The sequence below is a fragment of the Natator depressus genome, chromosome 2 (assembly GCF_965152275.1).
Source record: "Natator depressus isolate rNatDep1 chromosome 2, rNatDep2.hap1, whole genome shotgun sequence".
Classification (NCBI taxonomy): domain Eukaryota; kingdom Metazoa; phylum Chordata; order Testudines; family Cheloniidae; genus Natator; species Natator depressus.
In genome coordinates, this window is record NC_134235.1 from 152,058,305 (window position 1) to 152,077,382 (window position 19,078).

Here is a 19,078-nt window from a genome sequence, read left to right on the forward strand (position 1 = left end):
AGGGTGGGGCGGGCGGCACTTGAGCCCACATGCTCCCTCCCCCACGCAGCTTCTCTGCAGCTAACCCTCCTGCGGAAACAAAAGTGTGGACTCAGGGGAATGCTGTGCTGCGGTGTATGTGCCCTGCAAGATACTCACTCGTGAAGGGAAGCAACACTGCTGTTATCACTGGAGTCTGGGCAATAAGGAAGAGGAGTTGGAAATTCTCATTGAGGAGGGGAAAGTGGGTAGAACTGGGAAACCTGGAGGGACGATGTGTCTGACTGGAATGTTAGTGTCACTGGTGACAACCCATATAGGAAGGGGAGAGAGGAGCAAAGTTGTGGGCTTGGTGGCTCTTGACATTAGACACATCATTACCTGTTTAAAATTCTTGGTTATTGAGAATCCCAGGACCTCGAACGGACGGGGATCAATCTGCTAACTCATACAGCCCAGCAGGGGAACTAGTGCGGGGCTGGTACAGTTCACTGAATCCAAACCAGAGAGCATGTTCAGGTTCTCCTTTAGCACCTGTCTGTGACTTGTGGGAAAACAATTGGGTTAGCATGGGGCACTTCCTAATGGGAGGCAGACTGGGGAGGTCTCAAGTAGCCAGTAGTAAATTATCCTTGGAGATTTAAAAAAATTATTTGGGCTTTTTGTAATAGGTGTCCTCAGACACCCAGCTCTGAAGGCAGCGCCGTCAACAGTAGCAGTGCAGAAGTAAGGGTGGCAATACACCATACCACTGCACCCTTACGTCTGCGCTCGTGCTGGCGGCAGTGCTCCCTTCAGAGTTGGGCGCCCGCTGTCACCTATTACAAAAAACCCCAAATAAGTGACTGTCAAATAATACAAGCCCGCAACCCAAAACTCTCATAAAATTAAAGTGACTTTTTAAAAAAAAACAAAAACAAGCCGAATTCCACTCAAGGATTTCTGATCCTCTCTCTTTAGGAAGACCTGGGACAGGTCCAGCCCACTGCCATTTCTCTGGGAATAATGAGAGCTTCCCTGATTGGTTCTTTTCTTCTTCCCCTCTCCCCTCCCTGGCATGAGTTCCATGGGTTCTTTTCACAAAGGCAGGTGGAAGCTAGACATCATAGGCCCCATGATTTTGACACTCCTTTTGCAGCCTCTGACCCCAGTCCCATCATGCCTGGAGCGGTAAAAGATCCTCCAGCTGCCATCTTATTTTTGGTCTTGTCCTTGTCAGGGTCTCTGGGTGAGAGAGAAACCCTTGCTTACATAAGCAAAATAGAAAAGCAGTTATTTTCCTGTTAATCAACTACTCAGGCATAAGCTGCTCCCGTTTCATTCTCCCACATTCCAGACTGTTCTACAAAGAACATAGTGTCTATATAAAATGAAGAGGCCAAGTAAATGCTTCAGTTTTTCAATACAACACTGTGTGTCAGGTTTCAGAGTAGCAGCTGTGTTAGTCTCTATTCGCAAAAAGAAAAGGAGGACTTGTGGCACCTTAGAGACTAACCAATTTATTTGCGCATAAGCTTTCGTGAGCTACAGCTCACTTCATCGGATGCATCAAATAAATTTGTTAGTCTCTAAGGTCCACAGGTCCTCCTTTTCTTTTTGCGAACACTATGTGTGTTTGTTACTTCTGTGATGTTACACCATTCTGACTGAATACTGATTGAGTGAACTACAAAAACAAAGGGTGTATTTTCAAAGTGCTAAATGAAATCACTTAAATCCTGGCTGATTAAAAAGGAGGAAACTGCACTTCCAACAAGAAGTGGACCAATTTCTGCTGCTTGTAGTCCTGAGTTGTCTCCTCCATCACCTGCAACAGGAACCAAATGCCAGTTGCCTGATAGCATTTCTGAGACACCACATCAACCACCACTTAAGTCTTTCCCTGCGCATAACTTTGGAAAATAAGGCTATTCTTTCTGCTTATCCTGATTTAATGATTTTGAATGGAGCCATTATTCTGAAGCTAGTGACAGTGTACTTCATTTCTGCTATTGTACAGCTTTTAGGCACAAACTATTTTTGACCAAGTATACAGATGAAAAAGGCTTAAGACAAATTTAAGGGGCACCAAGGTTCTTTGTGTCACCACAAAGTAGTTGATATTCCTCAGAAGACTACGGAGCACATTGGTGACATGCTAAGTTTTCAGTACTCAAAAGAAAGAAGAAAAGAGCAAGATTGTAATGGAACTACTAAGTAGTATATGTTGTCTTTCCAGACAAGGACTTGCCATGATACTGAACAAACTGAAAATACACCCTTAAGTGGAGAGCTTGAGTGCAACATTATTCAACTGCTTTGTTTATAGGAAGAATATGATCCTGATATTTCAAAGTGGTTGAAAAAGAGTCAAGACAAGTTTGGTTATTCAAAATGAGATGGTGGAACTCATGACTCTTCAAATTGCGAGGGCTGTTTCTGAAAAAAAATCTGCAAAGTGCTCTACAACTATGGTAGAGTTCTCCAGCAATGGTTGTGCCTGCAATATATGGATGGTGAGATGGTCATGAAGAGTTCACTGGATTGTACAATGAAGCCTGCAAATTGGTGGAGGTAATTGCATCAGTAATTAAAGATATAATTGCCTCTAAATTGGAGGATCAACAGTTGTCATGGACAATGCTATGGTGGTGCTACTACCATGGCACGCTTAGAATCAAGTGTAGCAACCAGATTACAACAGGAAGAACCCTGAGTTACATGCTCATTGCTATTGGGATGCTTTGAATTTGGCATGCCAGGACCTTATTAAAAATGCTACTCTCCGAAGAAATACTCTTGAAACTGTTCATTAAATCACAATGTAAAAAAAAATCACTCAGATGAGATACTATATTTCATGACATAAAATATGAAGTGTTAAGTAAATTACCAGGCATCTGTGTCTTCTGTCTGACAAGATGGACTTTCCAAGTAGAAGCATTGGTTTTAGTTTCTGAGAACTACTTTGGATTGTGTGCAACTTGGGAGGTTGTGAAGGATGTTGCAAAAGATCCTGAAATGAGAGCTATGGTATCATAGAAGCTCAAATTGAAGCTCAACTTCTTCTCTGGTATTGAACTAGGTCAAAAAGTCCTAAACATGGTAGTCAGTCTGCCCCAAATTCTGCAAGGGCTGGAGGTTTCAGCAACAGAAAGCCAATCTCTTAAGTAAATGGCACCTAATTCACGCTATAACTTATTCTGGGAGCAACTCCACCAGAAAAGTCAAAAATTGGAGATAGTCCGAATGCCTGAGCTTCCAAGGAAGAGAAAAGTTCCCAAGAAAAAGCAAATGGGAATAGGAGAATCCAGCTACCCAAACTTAGAAAAGGAATTTTATAAATACACCTACTTCTAAATAGCTGGTTTTACAATGTCTGGTATTCAATCAAGATTTGTACAGATACTAAAATCTATTCAAAATCTTGAAACTCTAATAATGACTCCAAACATAACAGAAATGCAAGTTTGAGATGTACTTGAGGTGCCTGGTTCTAATTTCAGCCACGATAGATTAATTACTCAGCTTCATCTCTTGCAAGCCAACTATCATTTTACAGAACAATCACTGAAATCAGTTCAGAAATAGCTTAGTTTGCTCAGCCAAACTGAGTGCTGGCTGATTTCCAAAGTGGTGAAGTTGATAAAAATGATTTTGATGAACTGGCAAGCCGTGCTGGAAGTGAGCATAGTTTCAGTGCTCTACATCGTATTAAAAATAGTTTCTAATTACAATGTGACAATCACAGCTCAACAGGTGTATGACTTTACGTGTACATAAGCACAAAAGTGCAGATGTACAGCTTATAGATGTTCCAGAAGAATTCATTCCACAAACCCAGGGTGAAAACCGTCATTTGGAACTTTTTCACATTTGTAAGCCATTCATTTTTCTTAAGTTTTAAAAAGTAATGCTATAATTAGTAGTACTGTGTCATGGCTAAATGTGTTCACTTTTAGTAAACTGGAATAAACGATGTTCTGTGCCAAACTCAGCGTTTCCTTTATTTGTTAATGCAATCCCTGAATTTCTGGGCGGGGAGAGGTTAAAGCCTGCAGTTGTCTCTACAACCATGAAAGGTGAAGTGGGGAGGCTACCAAAATAAAATGGTGATTAGAGGCAGGATTCCTGTCCAGCATACTTTGTGATCAGGAGTGGGAGAACATTTACCCATCTTGTACATTTTTTTACTACGTAGCCTGGTTGATTAGAGATGGAGGCCAGATCTAGTTAGCATCCTACCTGTGACTGCATAGAGAAAACTTAGGGTTTGATCCTGAGCCCAGCAAAGTCAACGGGAATCTTTCCATTGACTTCAGTGGTATTAGATCAAGCCTGTTCCTAGGCCTGTTGCAACTCTTGCTACAGGTATAGCCCCAAAGGAGCCCCATTGTAAACACAACTCTACATTAGTACAGCATGTATCTATTGTTACCGTGCTCCTAATCCCCCAGTCAGCTTCATATCCCGCTAAGAGAAGGTGGGAATGATTTGCTTTACATAAGTTGACCTGCACTAATAAACATGATCATTTGGAGGTTATTCTCTATAGGCTCTGACTAGCTGGGCTCAATCATGGAACTACCCAAAGCTCCAGTTCTCTTTGGGAGACCCCCATCAGTGATGCTACCACTCCCAATGAACATGGAATCAAACCTGGACCAGGATTTAGGGTGTGGACTGAACACATTATGCACACACTCTGTGTATCAACATTCCATGTCTTATGTGTGGGGCACTGAGAACCACTTTGGCATTTCTTGGCTGCTTGCCATGTTTGAGAACTTGCTTTGTAAACATGGAACTGGCTTATTGTGACTGTGCTGTAGAGGTGTTTGTGTCTGAATGTCTTTATGTGTTTTTCAATTTTTATTCTGTTTTGCACATCTAAGCTGCCACAGACTGCTATTTCTAAACAGCTTATGAACCGTTTGGAGAACAACTTCTTGTCACTAAATTTTTTTAAGATTGTTGCTAGGTTTTGATTTACTCGGTTATCCTTGTCCCAATCCCCCCAGTTCTCCATGATATTTAAGAAATTGTTAGCAGGCAGAGAAAATTCACTAGCCAATTCTTTTACTAACCTAGGATGCATAACGATTCACACTAACAGATCTATAGGTGGCCAAGTTTTCCTGGGTCTAGTTCCTTGTTCAAGAAACAATACAGCCAGTCTCAGGGCTGTCAGTATAACAAGCATATATTTATTCAAATAAGGTAATAAAGTTGGTGATTCAAATTATCAGTTTTGTCTAACATTTTGTTAAAATTCTTCCATTTTCACCTCTGGAGAGGATAGTATGTTGCACGGATGGTAGTAGACTTTCTGGAGTTGCTTGGTTCCAGCATTTCTCAGACTGAGTTCTTGGACACGAAGTCCCCAAACTTGCGAACATTTAGGTACCCTATGTAAGAGTTTGCCAGGATCAGGGCCAAAGTGAGACTCTTCTACTGAGCATGTGTGAAATTAAAATAAATAAATAAAAAGATGAAAATAACATTGTAAGTCCTGCTTCTAAGATGTGTGCAACCTTGCACCCATCTGGGAGCAAGTGTTAATTCAGACCTCATACAGGAGGTATGCAATATTTGTGATCTGCTGTATCATCTACAACTTGTTGGGGGTTTCCCCCCCACTCCTTTCTTTACTGGATCAAAACAATCACCACTCCTGTGCACTGCATTGTAAAAGTTATAACAATATAATATAATTAATTCTGAAAATAAAGCTTCTGGATTAATTAATATAGACCGGGGTGGCCAACCTGAGCCTGAGAAGGAGCCAGAATTTACCAATGTACATTGCCAAAGAGCCACAGTAATACATCAGCAGCCCTACATCAGCTCCACCCTCCAGCCCCCCAGCTCCTCCCACCTGCCGCAATCAGCTGTTTCGCATGCGCAGGAGGCTCTGTGGGGGAGGGGGAGGAGCGAGGGCATGGCAGGCTTGGGGGAAGGGGCAGGGGCCTTGGTGGAAGTGGTGGAGTGGGGTCAGGGCCTGGGGCAGAGCAGGGGGTTGAGCAGTGAGCACCCCCCAGCACATTGGTAAGTTGGTATCTGTAGCTCCAGCCCCGGAGTCAGCGCCTATGCAAGGAGCCGCATATTAACCTCTGAAGAGCCGGATGCGGCTCCAGAGTCACAGGTTGGCCACCCCTGATATAGACTGAGATAAGTGACTCAAATTAGGCTACAATTATCTAGCAGTAATTCGTAAGAAAAATATTTATTTTCATTTTCAGATTTTCATTTTTTGGTGTTAAATTCTTGGGTTACAGCAAAAGGAATCTAACACACTACCACAGTGACATATAACTAAGCCATAACACTGCAATATACCAAAATTGTGTAAACAAAAAGCCTTTCCATATTGATACTCTCTGTGGGCCAGATTCTGACCTACAGAAGCCCACTGAAGTCAAAAGGAATACTTATGAAGCACAGTCATACCCAATAGGAGTCAGGGTATCAGTGCATGGCCCTCTAGCTCTGCGATAACACTGATCCCCTTTTTATATTTAATAGGGGGAAAAATGCCTGCAGCCAGTTTTTAAAGAGATAATTTAACCTTGGATTGGTTCACACATCCATCCTGCATAGAAAAATATTATTCTTATTTTCTTATTACTGCATAGTCCAAACTCAAAGTAAATACTGTGGACCAAAGTGTTGCCTCATTTATATCCAGTGCAACCCCATAGGATTGTTCTAGGGGATAACAGAATAGGACTCTGGAACATTACTGATCTTCTAGTATGAGGCATGTACCTGATATTCATTTGGCAGCAAAAATTAGTTCATTGAACAAAAATGCAAAATCCAAGACGCTCCACTGAAATTCTTCCTCTAGGGCCCCAGTACTAAGTATTATTCCCTCTGCATGGGAGCACGAGCCACCTGCACAATCTCTGGACCTATGTCAGGCAATAGATGTCTAAGAGAAAGTTTAGTACATTTTGATGGTAAGTAAACTAGTAGTTCCTTAGATTAGTTCTAAAAGGGCACGTTGTGGCAACATTTAGTGAGTCAGAGAGTGCAAGAAGCTAAAGAAAGGGGGCTATTTCGTTTTTTTTGTAATGAAATAAACAGGACATGTGCATTTAATATCTATCTCCAATTTGATGTACATTAAAATAAGGCAACATAAGTACTGTAAAATCTAAGGGATTATATGAATTGGAAATATATTCTGTTCAAAAACTAGTTTAGCTACTAAAACTTAAAATCTACCAATTGAATATAAACATCTTTGACAACTTTTGTACCAGACATTAATTACAGAGCTGATTGATTTGTATGGTTTCACCGGCTGTGTTTCGGATAGCATTCAACAAGATTTTACTCTTGATAGATATTTATGGATCTGGTCCCGCCGCCCTTACTTGTATGTAACTTCCTACTGAAGTCTAAGAGAGTGTTGCGTGGCTCAAGACTGCAGAATTGGATCCTAAAACAATAACGTACAGATGGCGTCGCATTAAAAAATACTGGAAAACTGGAATACAGTGATAGATTATTACAAGGTGATATTTTTAGTTACAAAGTTATAAAGTTACAAACTTGTTTGCTTTACAAAAAAGGCACACACAGTTCACACAAACTATTAAAAATCCACATAAATTCTTGCCCTTTACATGTTTGGCAAAATCAAAATCTTGGAGTTTGCATATATCCGTGCTTTAGTACTTCTCAAATGAATTAGTTCAGAACAAGAACATATCTCTGAAGTTGTATAGATCTACTGTATGGACTCATTCAAGTAGCATAGTTGTTGCCTCGTAGTGACAGGTGAGTGGTAGTATCAAGCATGGAATATCATTTGATTTTATTTAATTTTAAAGATGTCTTCAGTCCACAAGTACACTTTTCATTAACCAAAAAAACTGTCTTTTTATTATTTCTTTGGAGGAAGAACATTTTCTTCATAGAAACCTGGATTTACTACATTTCCAGGTGGATCGTATCTGGCCACCACAAATGTGGAGCCATCATTTGCTGTGGCTTTTCCAATTCCCATCTTCTTTGTGTTCTTCCAAACCATTGCTGTAAAGTGACCTAAGAGGAAAAAGGTCAAATAAACACATTAACTTTGGACTTTGGATTTCTAGTGATTGAGCAAAAACAAGTCACACCAAACTAAGTTAGTTTCTTTCTCTGACAGGATAACAAGCCTAGAGGGTGAAAAAAAAAATGCAGCTGATCGAATAGTTTGTTTTTAGAAAGACAGCCAATGTGGTTCTCCACTGCACTCATGAGCTCCTTGCTCTGGTCCAAAACCAAAATACATAGGAAAAGTTACGTGGAGACAACCAGGCCTTGATGAACATCAAGTACAAAAGCCCCAGATTCAAGACCCTGGGTAGGCATCATACCATGCCCAGCAATGATCCCAGCCCCTTCTCTCCCAGCAGTATGGCTGACAATGTAACCATCCTACCACTGACTGTTCCCCACCTGCTTCAACGTTCTGATCCCTCCGACTATGTTTCCATGGTGCACAGCATAAGTTAATAGCATTAGTGAAACATTAACTTCCCTGGCTTTTTTCTAGTCTCTTCTGACAGTTGTGGAGTGGCTGTCTCTCAGAACCTACTCCACCAGCTGTTCCCTCTATGCACAGTTACAGATAAATGAACTTTCCTATGAAAAACTTTTGAAATCTCTCTCATTGTTTCCTGCCAATTCCAAGAACAACGGTATTTTCATCTCATACTAAATTGCTAACAGGCAACTAAGGAGCCAACATTTGGCCCCAATTTACACTCTAGGTAACACTTCATTGACATCAATGGGATTAGATGGTAGGAGATGTAAACCAAGGCAGACATCAGCACAGTATCTTTAATTAAACAGCTGTACGGTTTCTATTATTACAATTTTGATAATTTGTGGGAAATAAAGTGCATTTGTCCTCAAAACCAACACCTTTTAATAATGATAGTTGAAGGAAAAAGACTGAGACATTTTAAAAAATAGATCTACTTTGTTTCTAATACAAATTTTGTTTACTTTCTCATTCCCCTCAGAGTCACAGTTTCCTTTTATCCTTCCAGTTCTTGTCATTTTCCTGTGAGCAATTCTAACATTGGTCTTTTACACACACACCTTAATTTTTTTTAAACAGCTGATTTTTGAAAAATAGTGAGAAAGTAGCTTTAACAACTTTTTAAAGTAAGAGCTGCATCTTCGAAGGAGCAGTGCACAGCCTGAGCTCACCTGTCCCAGAAGAAAACCCTGGGTTTTGAAAGCTGTAATTTTTTATTTCAGTGTACCATCTTTCAGCTACTTCCTTTCCTGCAAGACAAAAGAAATGATGCTGTGGAATTGCAACAGACAGAGTGAACTCAGCAAACTGCAACTCACATCTCCTTGCCCACAAGATTCTTCTGTTAATAGATCAGCAAGAACTCTTGATGATTAAATGGAGTCATATAAACATAGAATGAGTAATAATTTTAAGCTACTTCTTGAATCGAGGGAAGCTCTTAGTTACAAGTGGCCTTCCCGTTCCACTCCCCAATTACCATCATACTCAAATACAGCATTCCATTATAAAAGGAATTAGAGCAAGAAAAGAGAAACAGTGTGCTGATGGATGCTTTCTGTAACAGAAGAAAACCTTAGGCCCTTTCTGAGAAACAGCAACAGAAAGAGACATAAAAGGCCACACCCTAAACAGGATGATGTACTTTCAGAGAGAATTAAAATTAAAAACCACAAACCTACCCAAAAGGATGAGCACTAAAGTGAGGTTTCAGAAAGATTAACTCACCCTGTTGGCTGATGGCATGTACAGTAAAATTATCCACTGTCTGTATTATTTACACAGAACAGAATAAGTTAAGGATGAAGTGCTGGTCTTTTACAGAGGGGTTTCTGCTTGGCGATTTGTGGACAAGGGCAATGCTCCCACCACCCCCATTTCCACATGTCTGGGTGATTTCTAGTCTTATTTATTCCCTGTGATCCGAATAGCAGAGGGCAGTATGATTATTACACCTAGCAAATTTATCCACCAAATAAAGCAGAAATACCCCTTTTCCAACCCCACCAAAAACCCCAATGGTAATCCAAGCCTGTCAGATTTATAACCCCCTCAAAACATGAAAAAATAGAAAAGCAATAAATCAAAAGCAATGATAATATTTGGTCCCAATATAAAGCAGTTACCAGCAGCTTTAAGCTAATGCATTCACTGGGAAGACTTAATTTCCCTGATATCTTTGAGACAATTTCCTCTGTCTCAATGAACTTCAGCTAGAGAAGAATATGAAAAGGCTTGCAGTTCAAATTATTGGGCCCTCTCTGGATGGCAGGTGTGACCCAAGAACCTCTTGATGTCCATTGGCAGAGGGCACAGGGGTTCACCAAAGTAGGTCAGATAAAGTCTTTGCTGAAAGCCTGTGTCACAGTGGTCATCAAATCATTGTGAAATGTATGGGCAGAATGTGGAAATGTATACTGAAAATTATATTCATAAGGCCTTGTAGTTAAAGGCTGGTCACTTAGAGGTAGTGTGCACTGAGACAGACTTCTCCAGACAGGAGGTGGGAGACGACCATTGTGAATCTTACAAAGGAAGTCTTTCAGTCAGACTGCGAGTGCTGCAGGAAAAACCAAAACCAGCAGGGGTTATCCTGTTTATGAGTAAAGACAATGAACTTTTGGGGGCAAAACTGGGGGTACGGAGGTACACCAGGTATCCTTCAGTCTGTGAGGACAAGCTGCCAGCAGGCTTGATCTTATGAAAGCGGGTCTCAGCCATTCTGGTTGAAAAGGCTGGGGAAAGGACTTGGGGGAAGCTAACCTGTGTGAGGCAGGGCTATTCATCTTGTGTGTTATAGGCTCTAGCAAGCATATTATCATTTTGTTTTACACGTAACAGTTGTTTCCAGTATTCTTTCTGACTATCATTTGAATCTCCGTTCTTTGATGACAAACTTGCTTTCACTATAAGTGTATCTAAGTGCTCCGTGTTAAGTGGAATGGTGATCCTGAGGTGAAACTAGTAAGCTGCTGCGTACTATTCCTTTGGGAGTAGCCAACCTGATAGTTCTGTGAATCTTCAGTGGAATAGGGGCTGGGCACTGCAGAGGGATGCACAGAGGACTTGGGGATTGGTGAGTGCCTATTGCTATCCCATACAGAGAGAGTGAAGCCTGTGGAGACCTGGAAGGCAGTGCTTGTTTTGCCAGAGGCTGGTGGAGTTATGGTGCTGATCCACACCAGGCAGATAAGACTTCCTCATGCGAAGGGCAGGTGGCAGCGAGGTGCCTCACAACCCTGGGTAAGCTGGGAAGCGTCACAGCAGGTGCACTCCAGAAGTCAGTCAGGAAAAAGTCACAGAGAGTCAAGAAGTTTCCTCTATCCACCACCAAAGAAAAGCCAGTTGAAGGAAAGAAGGAGCCACTTGAGACTCTACAAAAAATTCAAAGCAGATCTCCTCTGCAGTATTCTTTTGATCAGGGATAAGTGTAACACCCCCTCCCCATTGTAAGCACTGAACTTACCGAATACTGTGCCTGTGCTGTAGAGTTTGTGTTGTGTGTGTGTTTTTCAATGCTGGCTGTTTTGCAGTCAATCCCTGACCCCAGCGTTTTAATTCTGTACAGCTCCTGCACCATTTGGAGAACATCTATGTGGTCCAATATTCTTGTTAAGCTTCTGATACAGTCAACTACTACAGCTGCTCTTCTAAACTTTTTGAATGAGTTATTAAAGACACTAGACCAGATTCGCCAGTGCAGTGTAGGTGCTTGGGGTCACATGGAAAGCATAGTCTTGATCTAAACCAATGTAAGTGAACCAGGGAAGATCATGTCAGTGTGAGGGTAATCCTCTGCTGGGACAGAGCTGATGTAGAGAGTCCTGCACCATTCCCTACTGCAAGTAGATTAGGGAAAGGGGGACAAGGCAAAGACACCTCTGTGATACACCAATCCTTGGCTGCAGTTAAAATCCCTGGGGCCATTTGTTAGGGTAGCCTTCAGTTCACAGGGACTGGCCCTGCACAAAGCCAGCACCAGGATCAGGGAGGTAACAATGTGAGCTTTAAGCTACCCTTGCCGACACACCTGAGCGGCACTGTTCACCTCCACCCCAGGAGCTATCTGACCAGAACCACATTTCAATAGCTGTTTTTACTATTTACCATCTTCTGCTATTTTAATCCTTTTTTGTCCTGCAATGAAATTAAGAAACTTTGATTATACTACACAAATCCTTAGAACAAAAAAAATGACTCAGGCAAGCTCTGTCTTGAGTTAAGAGTTTTATCATTTGTTAGTAACATTGCATCGTGGCTTTGTGAATGTTTATAGCCCTGTGATCTGTTTATTCCCAGCCTTGGCAGAACAAGGCTTGCAGTTCGTTGGAGTTCAGAGGTGTTAGGATATAGATATTCAGGCCTGTCTGTAAAGACCTATACTCTAAGAAATTAGGTGAATTCTTATCACTTAGCTAGTTATAGAGGTATAAAAGAAAGAATCAAAATCACTGTCTGCCGGTGTAAGAGCCTTGTCTTACTGTGACAGTCTGAGGCTCTGTTCTTAGGCTAAGATCTTTGGCTAAGCAACTGAGGCAGCCATAAGCTGGGAAGCGAACGGTCACATCCTCACATTCCAAACTAGTCACATTGAAATAAGGTGCTATTGGGCTGTTAGGAATACAATCCTGTCCTGATAATGCCTATCACCTCCAGAGAAAGGGAAGTGCCTAGAGGATGTAAAAGGAAACTTAGTTTGATAGCATCCTGTCTGGCAAGAACTCACTTATCAATAGCTGGGATGTGAAATCCTCATTTCTGTGTTTGTTCTATCACTGTAGTCCCCATTTCCCCATTGTTTGTCTGTATAATCTCTGTCTGGTTCTGTGATTGTTTCTGTCTGCTGTATAATTAATTTTGCTGGGTGTAAACTAATTAAGGTGGTGGGATATAATTGGTTAAATAATCATGTTACAATATGTTAGGATTGGTTAGTTAAATTTCAGGAAAATGATTGGTTAAGGTATAGCTAAGCAGAACTCAAGTTTTACTATATAGTCTGCAGTCAATCAGGAAGTGGGTGGGAAATGGGAACAGGGAATGGGGGTGGGGAAATTGGAATCAGGTTTGGCTAAGGGCAGGAATGGGAACAGGGACACAGATAAGGCTCGGTGGTGTCAGAGCTGGGAAGGGGGACACTAAGGAAGGAAACTGGAATCATGCTTGCTGGAAGTTCACCCCAATAAACATCGAATTGTTTGCACCTTTGGACTTCGGGTATTGTTGCTCTCTGTTCATGCGAGAAAGACCAGGGAAGAAACTGGGTGAACGAATAAGCCCCCTAACAAGACGTTTTATGTGGAACAGATTGTGTTTAATGGGGCGAACTGATCATTGACCATGTAGTTCCACTAAACTGTATGGCAGTGCATGGAGCAAGGCTGGCCTAGGCGTTTTGCCACCCAGGGAGGAAAATGTTTTTGGCATGCATGCACACATACAAGCAGATCAGCTGAGAAAAAGGTCGGCATACAACTTGCCTGCCTCTAAGGCCGGCTTTGAGTTTACTTAAGTGATGAATTTGGCTCTATTTTCGTTCTTTGTTTTGGGGAAGGAAGGGGAAAGCTGTTGAGGATGGAAGGTTTATTTGTTCTTCTGTTTACTGTCAGGTTCTTTTGTGTCTGCAACTTTGAGGAGGCCATCAGCCATTTCATTTTGCCTCTCTTCCATGAGGGACCAATCCTGCAAGTTCACCATTAATTCCTGACAGTTGTTAACTGTTGGAATTCAAAATGGGAGTTGAAGGTGCTTTGCACCCCTCAGGAACCAATCAAGAACTTGCAGGATCAATAAATTGAGAGTGTTCTGGGGGATTTGCAAACTCAGACCATAGGGAGTCTAGCTGTATTTTGGGTAGCTTCCATGGGTACCAACTGAGTTTTGAGCTGCCTCTCCACACCTCTGAATTTAACTGGGAAGATCCTGAGTGCTGCAATCCCGCCTTGGAGATTACAACTCCCATAATGCCTTGGGGAAGGGAGAGAGTCATCCTCTCCCAGGGAGTGCAGGGGGAGCATGTGGTGGGCTCCATTTTTGGGAGAAGAGCTGAGATTGCTTTTGAGGATCACTGTCCATCCCAGGAGCTGCTGCTAACCTACTGCCAGGAAGCCAGAAGCTACTACTGAGAGCCTGCTGAGGCTTTGACCAAACAGGGAGCCTCAGAGGTGGTTGGTGGCTTCACTGGAGCCAGGGCAGAGACTGTTGCTGTTCCTGGAGCTGACTGAGGTGGGCCTCAGGTGAAGGCAGTGTGTGAGTAACCACCAGCCTGGTTTGGGAAAGCATTTGTATGGGAAGGGGCACAGCAAAGAGACTCTAAGGGGTTGTCTGAGTCTGAGAAGAGGCAGAGTTGTCTTCTCTTCGAACAAGAACCAGGATTTCTGACATTTGGTTGAAACAATCTTCAGAGGGGTTGTGCAGCTTGTTGCCTTGGTTGGATGGATTCATTGGACCAAGGGAGTGCTATCTCCAGTTTCAAGATCTCCAAGCATGCCCAGCCAAGCAAGTGTTGAGAACTCTGAAATCCAGAGGAATGTCCACTTTGGGGGAGAGTAAATGGTGGCAGGGTAAAGGCAAGTTAGATACGTTTCATTTACTATTGTAAACTGTATTTGTTAATTGATTTATTGAACTGCTCCCCCTGCCGATTTAAATTAGAGGTGACATTTAATCTCAGTCTGTTATATCATGTTTTTTAAAGTTGTTAAGTAAAGGTATGTTAATTCAAATCTAAGTGTATATTGGGAGTACATTGTTTATAATTGGAATTGTTGAGTTAGACCAATTGCACAGATTAGCTCAGGGTTACTCCTGGAGGTTCCCAAGGCACACCATTGAGTGTGGACAGGACCCAGCCAGGGGGAGGCACCACCAATTTTAATTTCCTCTAGAAATAAAAGGACTGCAGTGGAGGGTGTCAAGAGGATTCCCACCTATCCAACACCACCACTGGAATACTCAGGATCTTCTTTATTGTCAACATCAGGTTCTCCAGCACACAGGTGAGTGCTGCCTGCTCCCGACCAACCCAGAGCAGAAAGGGGGTGATTCTTACATAATTATGATAATTTATGCAGCACCACAGATTAATGTCGCTCTGTGGACAAGGAAAAGTTTATCAAATAAATAACCCTGCTCTAATTTATGCTTTCGTGTATCTGGTTTCCCAGTCGATTAATCTGTAATAAGTAAGCCAGAACAGAAAATACTGAAGGCAGGGGCTCCAAATACAATTTGAAGATGCAAAGCACTCTCTCTGAAGTCAATTTGAAAAAAAACCCCACAACCACAGTTTTCAGAGATTGCTTATAACAAGCATCAAAGGGCCTAGATTTGTCTCCCACCCTCATCAGCTATGTTATCTCTGCTTAACATTCCAGGAAGGAGAGTAATAAGTCAGTTAATGCTGCCAAAGCTGATAGGCCTACAAACATGCACAATGTTGGGCCCTAGTTAATTCTCTGACTGCAGAACAGCAATGACTCATGTTTTGCTATTTCACAGGCAGTTTTAGTCTTCGACTGCTACCAATGTCTCAAACTGAACTCTACTGTTCATATGTGTGTGGCTTCAGTTCTCAGGATGCAACACACTCAACCCCTCCACTTACATGCTCCCATAGAATTATGACTTCACTAACCTCCCAGCCTTAGTTGGCAAGAGGGCAGTGGTGAGCTGGAGCCGGTTCGCACCGGTTCGCTAGAACCGGTTGTTAAATTTAGAAGCCCTTTTAGAACTAGTTGTTCCGTGAAGGACAACCGGTTGTAAAAAGGCTTCTAAATTTAACCGGCCAGAAGTGGTGCCTAAGGCACCGACTCCATGGGTGCTCCAGCCCTCGAGCACCCAAGGGGAAAATTTGGTGGGTGCAGAGCACCCATCGGCAGCTCCCTGCCCCACCCCCGGCCGCAGTTCACCTCCGCTCCGCCTCTGCCTCCTCCCCTGAACGCGCCGCCCTGCTCTGCTTCTCCGCCCCACCCAGGCTTCCCGCAAATCAGCTGTTCGCACGGGAAGCCGGGGCGGGCTAAGAAGCAGGCGGCGGCTTCGCACTCAGGCCCAGGGAGGCGGAGGTGAGCTGGGGCGGGGGGGCGTGAGGAGGGCCGCCCGCGCCGCAGCAGGTAACCTGGGCGGGGGGGCACGCAGGGGAACCGCTTCCCACCCCAGCTCACCTCTGCTACCCTTGGCCTGAGCGGGAAGCCGCCGCCTGCTTCTCAGCCCTCCCAGGCTTTCCGCTGAACAGCTGATTCGTGGGAAGCGGGTGGGTGCGGGGCGCAGAGAAACAGAGCGGGGCGGTGCGTTCAGGGGTGGAGGCGGAGCGGAGGTGAGGTGATCTGGGGCCGGGCGCAGGGTGGGGAGCTGCTGGTGGGTGCTCTGCACCCACTAAATTTTCCTCATGGGTGCTCCAGCCCTGGAGCACCCACAGAGTTGGCGCCTAAGGCGCCACTTTTGATGTGATCAGTGGGGGGAGTGGCTGCTCCCCCCCCCCAGCTATGCTCCCCCACCCCTAGGAGCCAGAGGGACCTGCTGGATGCTTCCTGGGAGCTGCCCCAAGTAAGGACCGCCGGGACTCCCCACCTTGCCCCCCGGCAGGTCCCTCTGGCTCTTAGGGGTGGGGTGGGCACCCACTATGGTGGCCCACGAGACCCTCCTGCCTGGTTCTGGGGGCAGTCAGGGGTGGATGGGGCAGGGGTTCTGGGGGGCGGGCGTCAAGGAACGTGGGGGGTTGGATGGGGCAGGAGTCCCAGGGGGCGGGGGTGGGCAATGACCCCCTCGTGGGGTGAGGAGGGAACCCGTAGTTAAGATTTTGGTAGCTCATCACTGCAAGAGGGTTAAGTCAATGCTCCACCCTGAAGACAAAGAGCAAGTGGAGTGCTGTCTGTGATACAGATCTATGAACTGAATGCATTATGTAGTGACCTGCACATGACTGCTTGCCATCCTGGTGCTCTCCAGCAGGTGTTAGTTTACATTTGACACATAAACTGGTGGTAATAGTAAACTGCATCTCACGCAGACACTTTCTGAAGCAATTGTTTCAAGCATAATTATGGGCTCTTCTCACTCCCCCTGTGCCTTCTCTTGAGTTTTGGCCCAAGAAAAGCCATTGAAACAAGACCTGTTTTGGAGCTGCACAGGCGGGGTGGGGTGATCTCTGTGCACCTAGATTTGCAAGTGTGATTCCCATTAATGCTAACAGAAGTTACACCTGCACACTGAAGACAAATCATAGACACTTCTGTGCTTCATTCAAAAGTAACGTGTCTAAAATAAATTGCTCAATCAATCAATGATGCCCAAACCAAGATCTTCTTGATGTTATGAGCTTATTTTGAATGTGATGTTTTTGTATCAACATCTCCGTTAAATCGAGTGCATGCCAAAATATAATTCTTCCTGGTTAAGTGGCTCCAATTGCAACCTTTTCTTCAGCTGCAGAATCTGAATGAACCCTATGTTACTCCTGCTATAGGTCAGTGTAAATGCATAGCATTACACAGTAACACAGGAATGAATTAAGCCCACAGTCTTTATTCTAGGTCTGATAGATGCTTTCAGACTTCATATGAAGAAAGAACTTACCAGGAACAGAACAGAGAATATGCAAGACATGAGGAACCAATGACAGACATGGAGTTGTTATGTAATATTTTAAGAATTCTGCTAGGTAAGAATTTTATGATCTCTCTGTGTGACCTGGTCAGTGAGGTAAAGTTACTGTATACTGGGCTATTAGAATTTTCTGTATGAATGCCTTAATCTAATGCATACTGGGGGTGGTCAAACTCACTGACCCTCTAAGACGCATATGACAATCTTCAGAAATTCAAGAACTGGGGTTTGCCTGCCGGGTCTTGGGGATTCGGCCCTGTGGGGAGGAGGATCTCGGGGCTTCAGCCCCATGGGAGGCACCTGCTGGGACTCAGGGCTTCAGCCCTGCTCTTGCTGAAGCCCCGAGCCCCGACAGGTGCACTCCTCGGGGCTGAAGCCCTGAAACCCCCCTCCCTGCTGGGCACAGAGGTGATGCATAGGGAAGCACATGGGATCATGTCGTCCCCCCCGATTTTTGCCATGGTTTGCTGGTGATGCTTGGTCACGTGGTGCTGCTGGGCCCCCTCCCTGCACTGCAGCTGCTGGAGCCAGCAAGATAGCAACTGCAGCTGTCGGGTGAGGCAGCAGCAAACAGCTGGGAGCTGCAGGGAGAGCCGCTGCTTTTGCTGAGGCTGGGAGAGAGAAATGGGTTGCGTTAATGGAAGTAATTATGCCAGCCAGACCCCAGAGGTTTTGTGTGATTTATAGGAAGCGTAGCCCTATGAGGAGCCCCATATGGATAATAGTTAGATACCTTGTAAACTAGCTATAAGTACAATCTGCTTTATTATTCACAATTTTATCATCACTTTAGCAATTTTGGGGTGTTTATCTGTTTCATAAAAATATGATGATTGGTTGCCAACTCATGAATTTTCCCTTATTCAAAACATGAGATGAATGGCAGTTCCTCTAGCTGAAGGGTGAGGAGAAGGCAAGTGGAGTTTCCACCTGAGCAGCCTGGAGAGGTATGAATTGTTGTGTGCATTACAGGTTGACTTTTCTACCTGAAATTGTCCCACACACATTGGCAGGGGAATAAAGGGGACTTAAAAAGTCAAAAGACAGAATAAAAACCATGATTTGATTTAAAAAAAAAGACTATTTTGGGGGCCAATCTCATGATTTGAGGGCATGATTCATGAGTTTGGATCTCAAGAGAGGGTCTGACTTATTATTTTTGGTCTCGTAAGGTTGGCAGTATTGTTCTTAAGATCTTTTTTTCTCTTAAATGCTTGTGTGTTAATATTTGACACTTTACTTTAAAAAGCCTGTCCGGTCACTGGGTACCACTGTCATAGCTTCCAGAGGGAACAGGCTTGCAGGTGCTGGATATAAATTCAGACCTGCTCAGATAAGCACAGAATCATGCACAGAACACTGCAGCCAGAGACCAGCCTGAGAATAGGAGAACGGCACAATTCCACTTTAAGACAGGTGATGGCTAGAGATCTGAGAAGGGGTGCACGCCAAGAGACCGGGGGGGGCGGGGAG

The 19,078-nt window shown here is 43.8% G+C and overlaps 1 protein-coding gene across 1 annotated transcript in view; it reads right to left on the reverse strand.

Annotated features, from left to right (window-relative positions):
• Nucleotides 1–5,921: 5,921 nt before the first annotated feature.
• Nucleotides 5,922–19,078, reverse strand: part of GLIPR2 (GLI pathogenesis related 2) — a 40,591-nt gene continuing 27,434 nt past the window's right edge. Inside the window, exons 4-5 of the mRNA XM_074943213.1 lie at nucleotides 9,175–9,252; nucleotides 5,922–8,013 (exon numbers count right to left, since the gene is read on the reverse strand). Of these exons, the coding sequence (XP_074799314.1) occupies nucleotides 7,853–8,013; nucleotides 9,175–9,252 (239 nt within the window). The 3' untranslated portion in view covers nucleotides 5,922–7,852. The remainder of the gene's footprint in view (nucleotides 8,014–9,174; nucleotides 9,253–19,078) is intronic.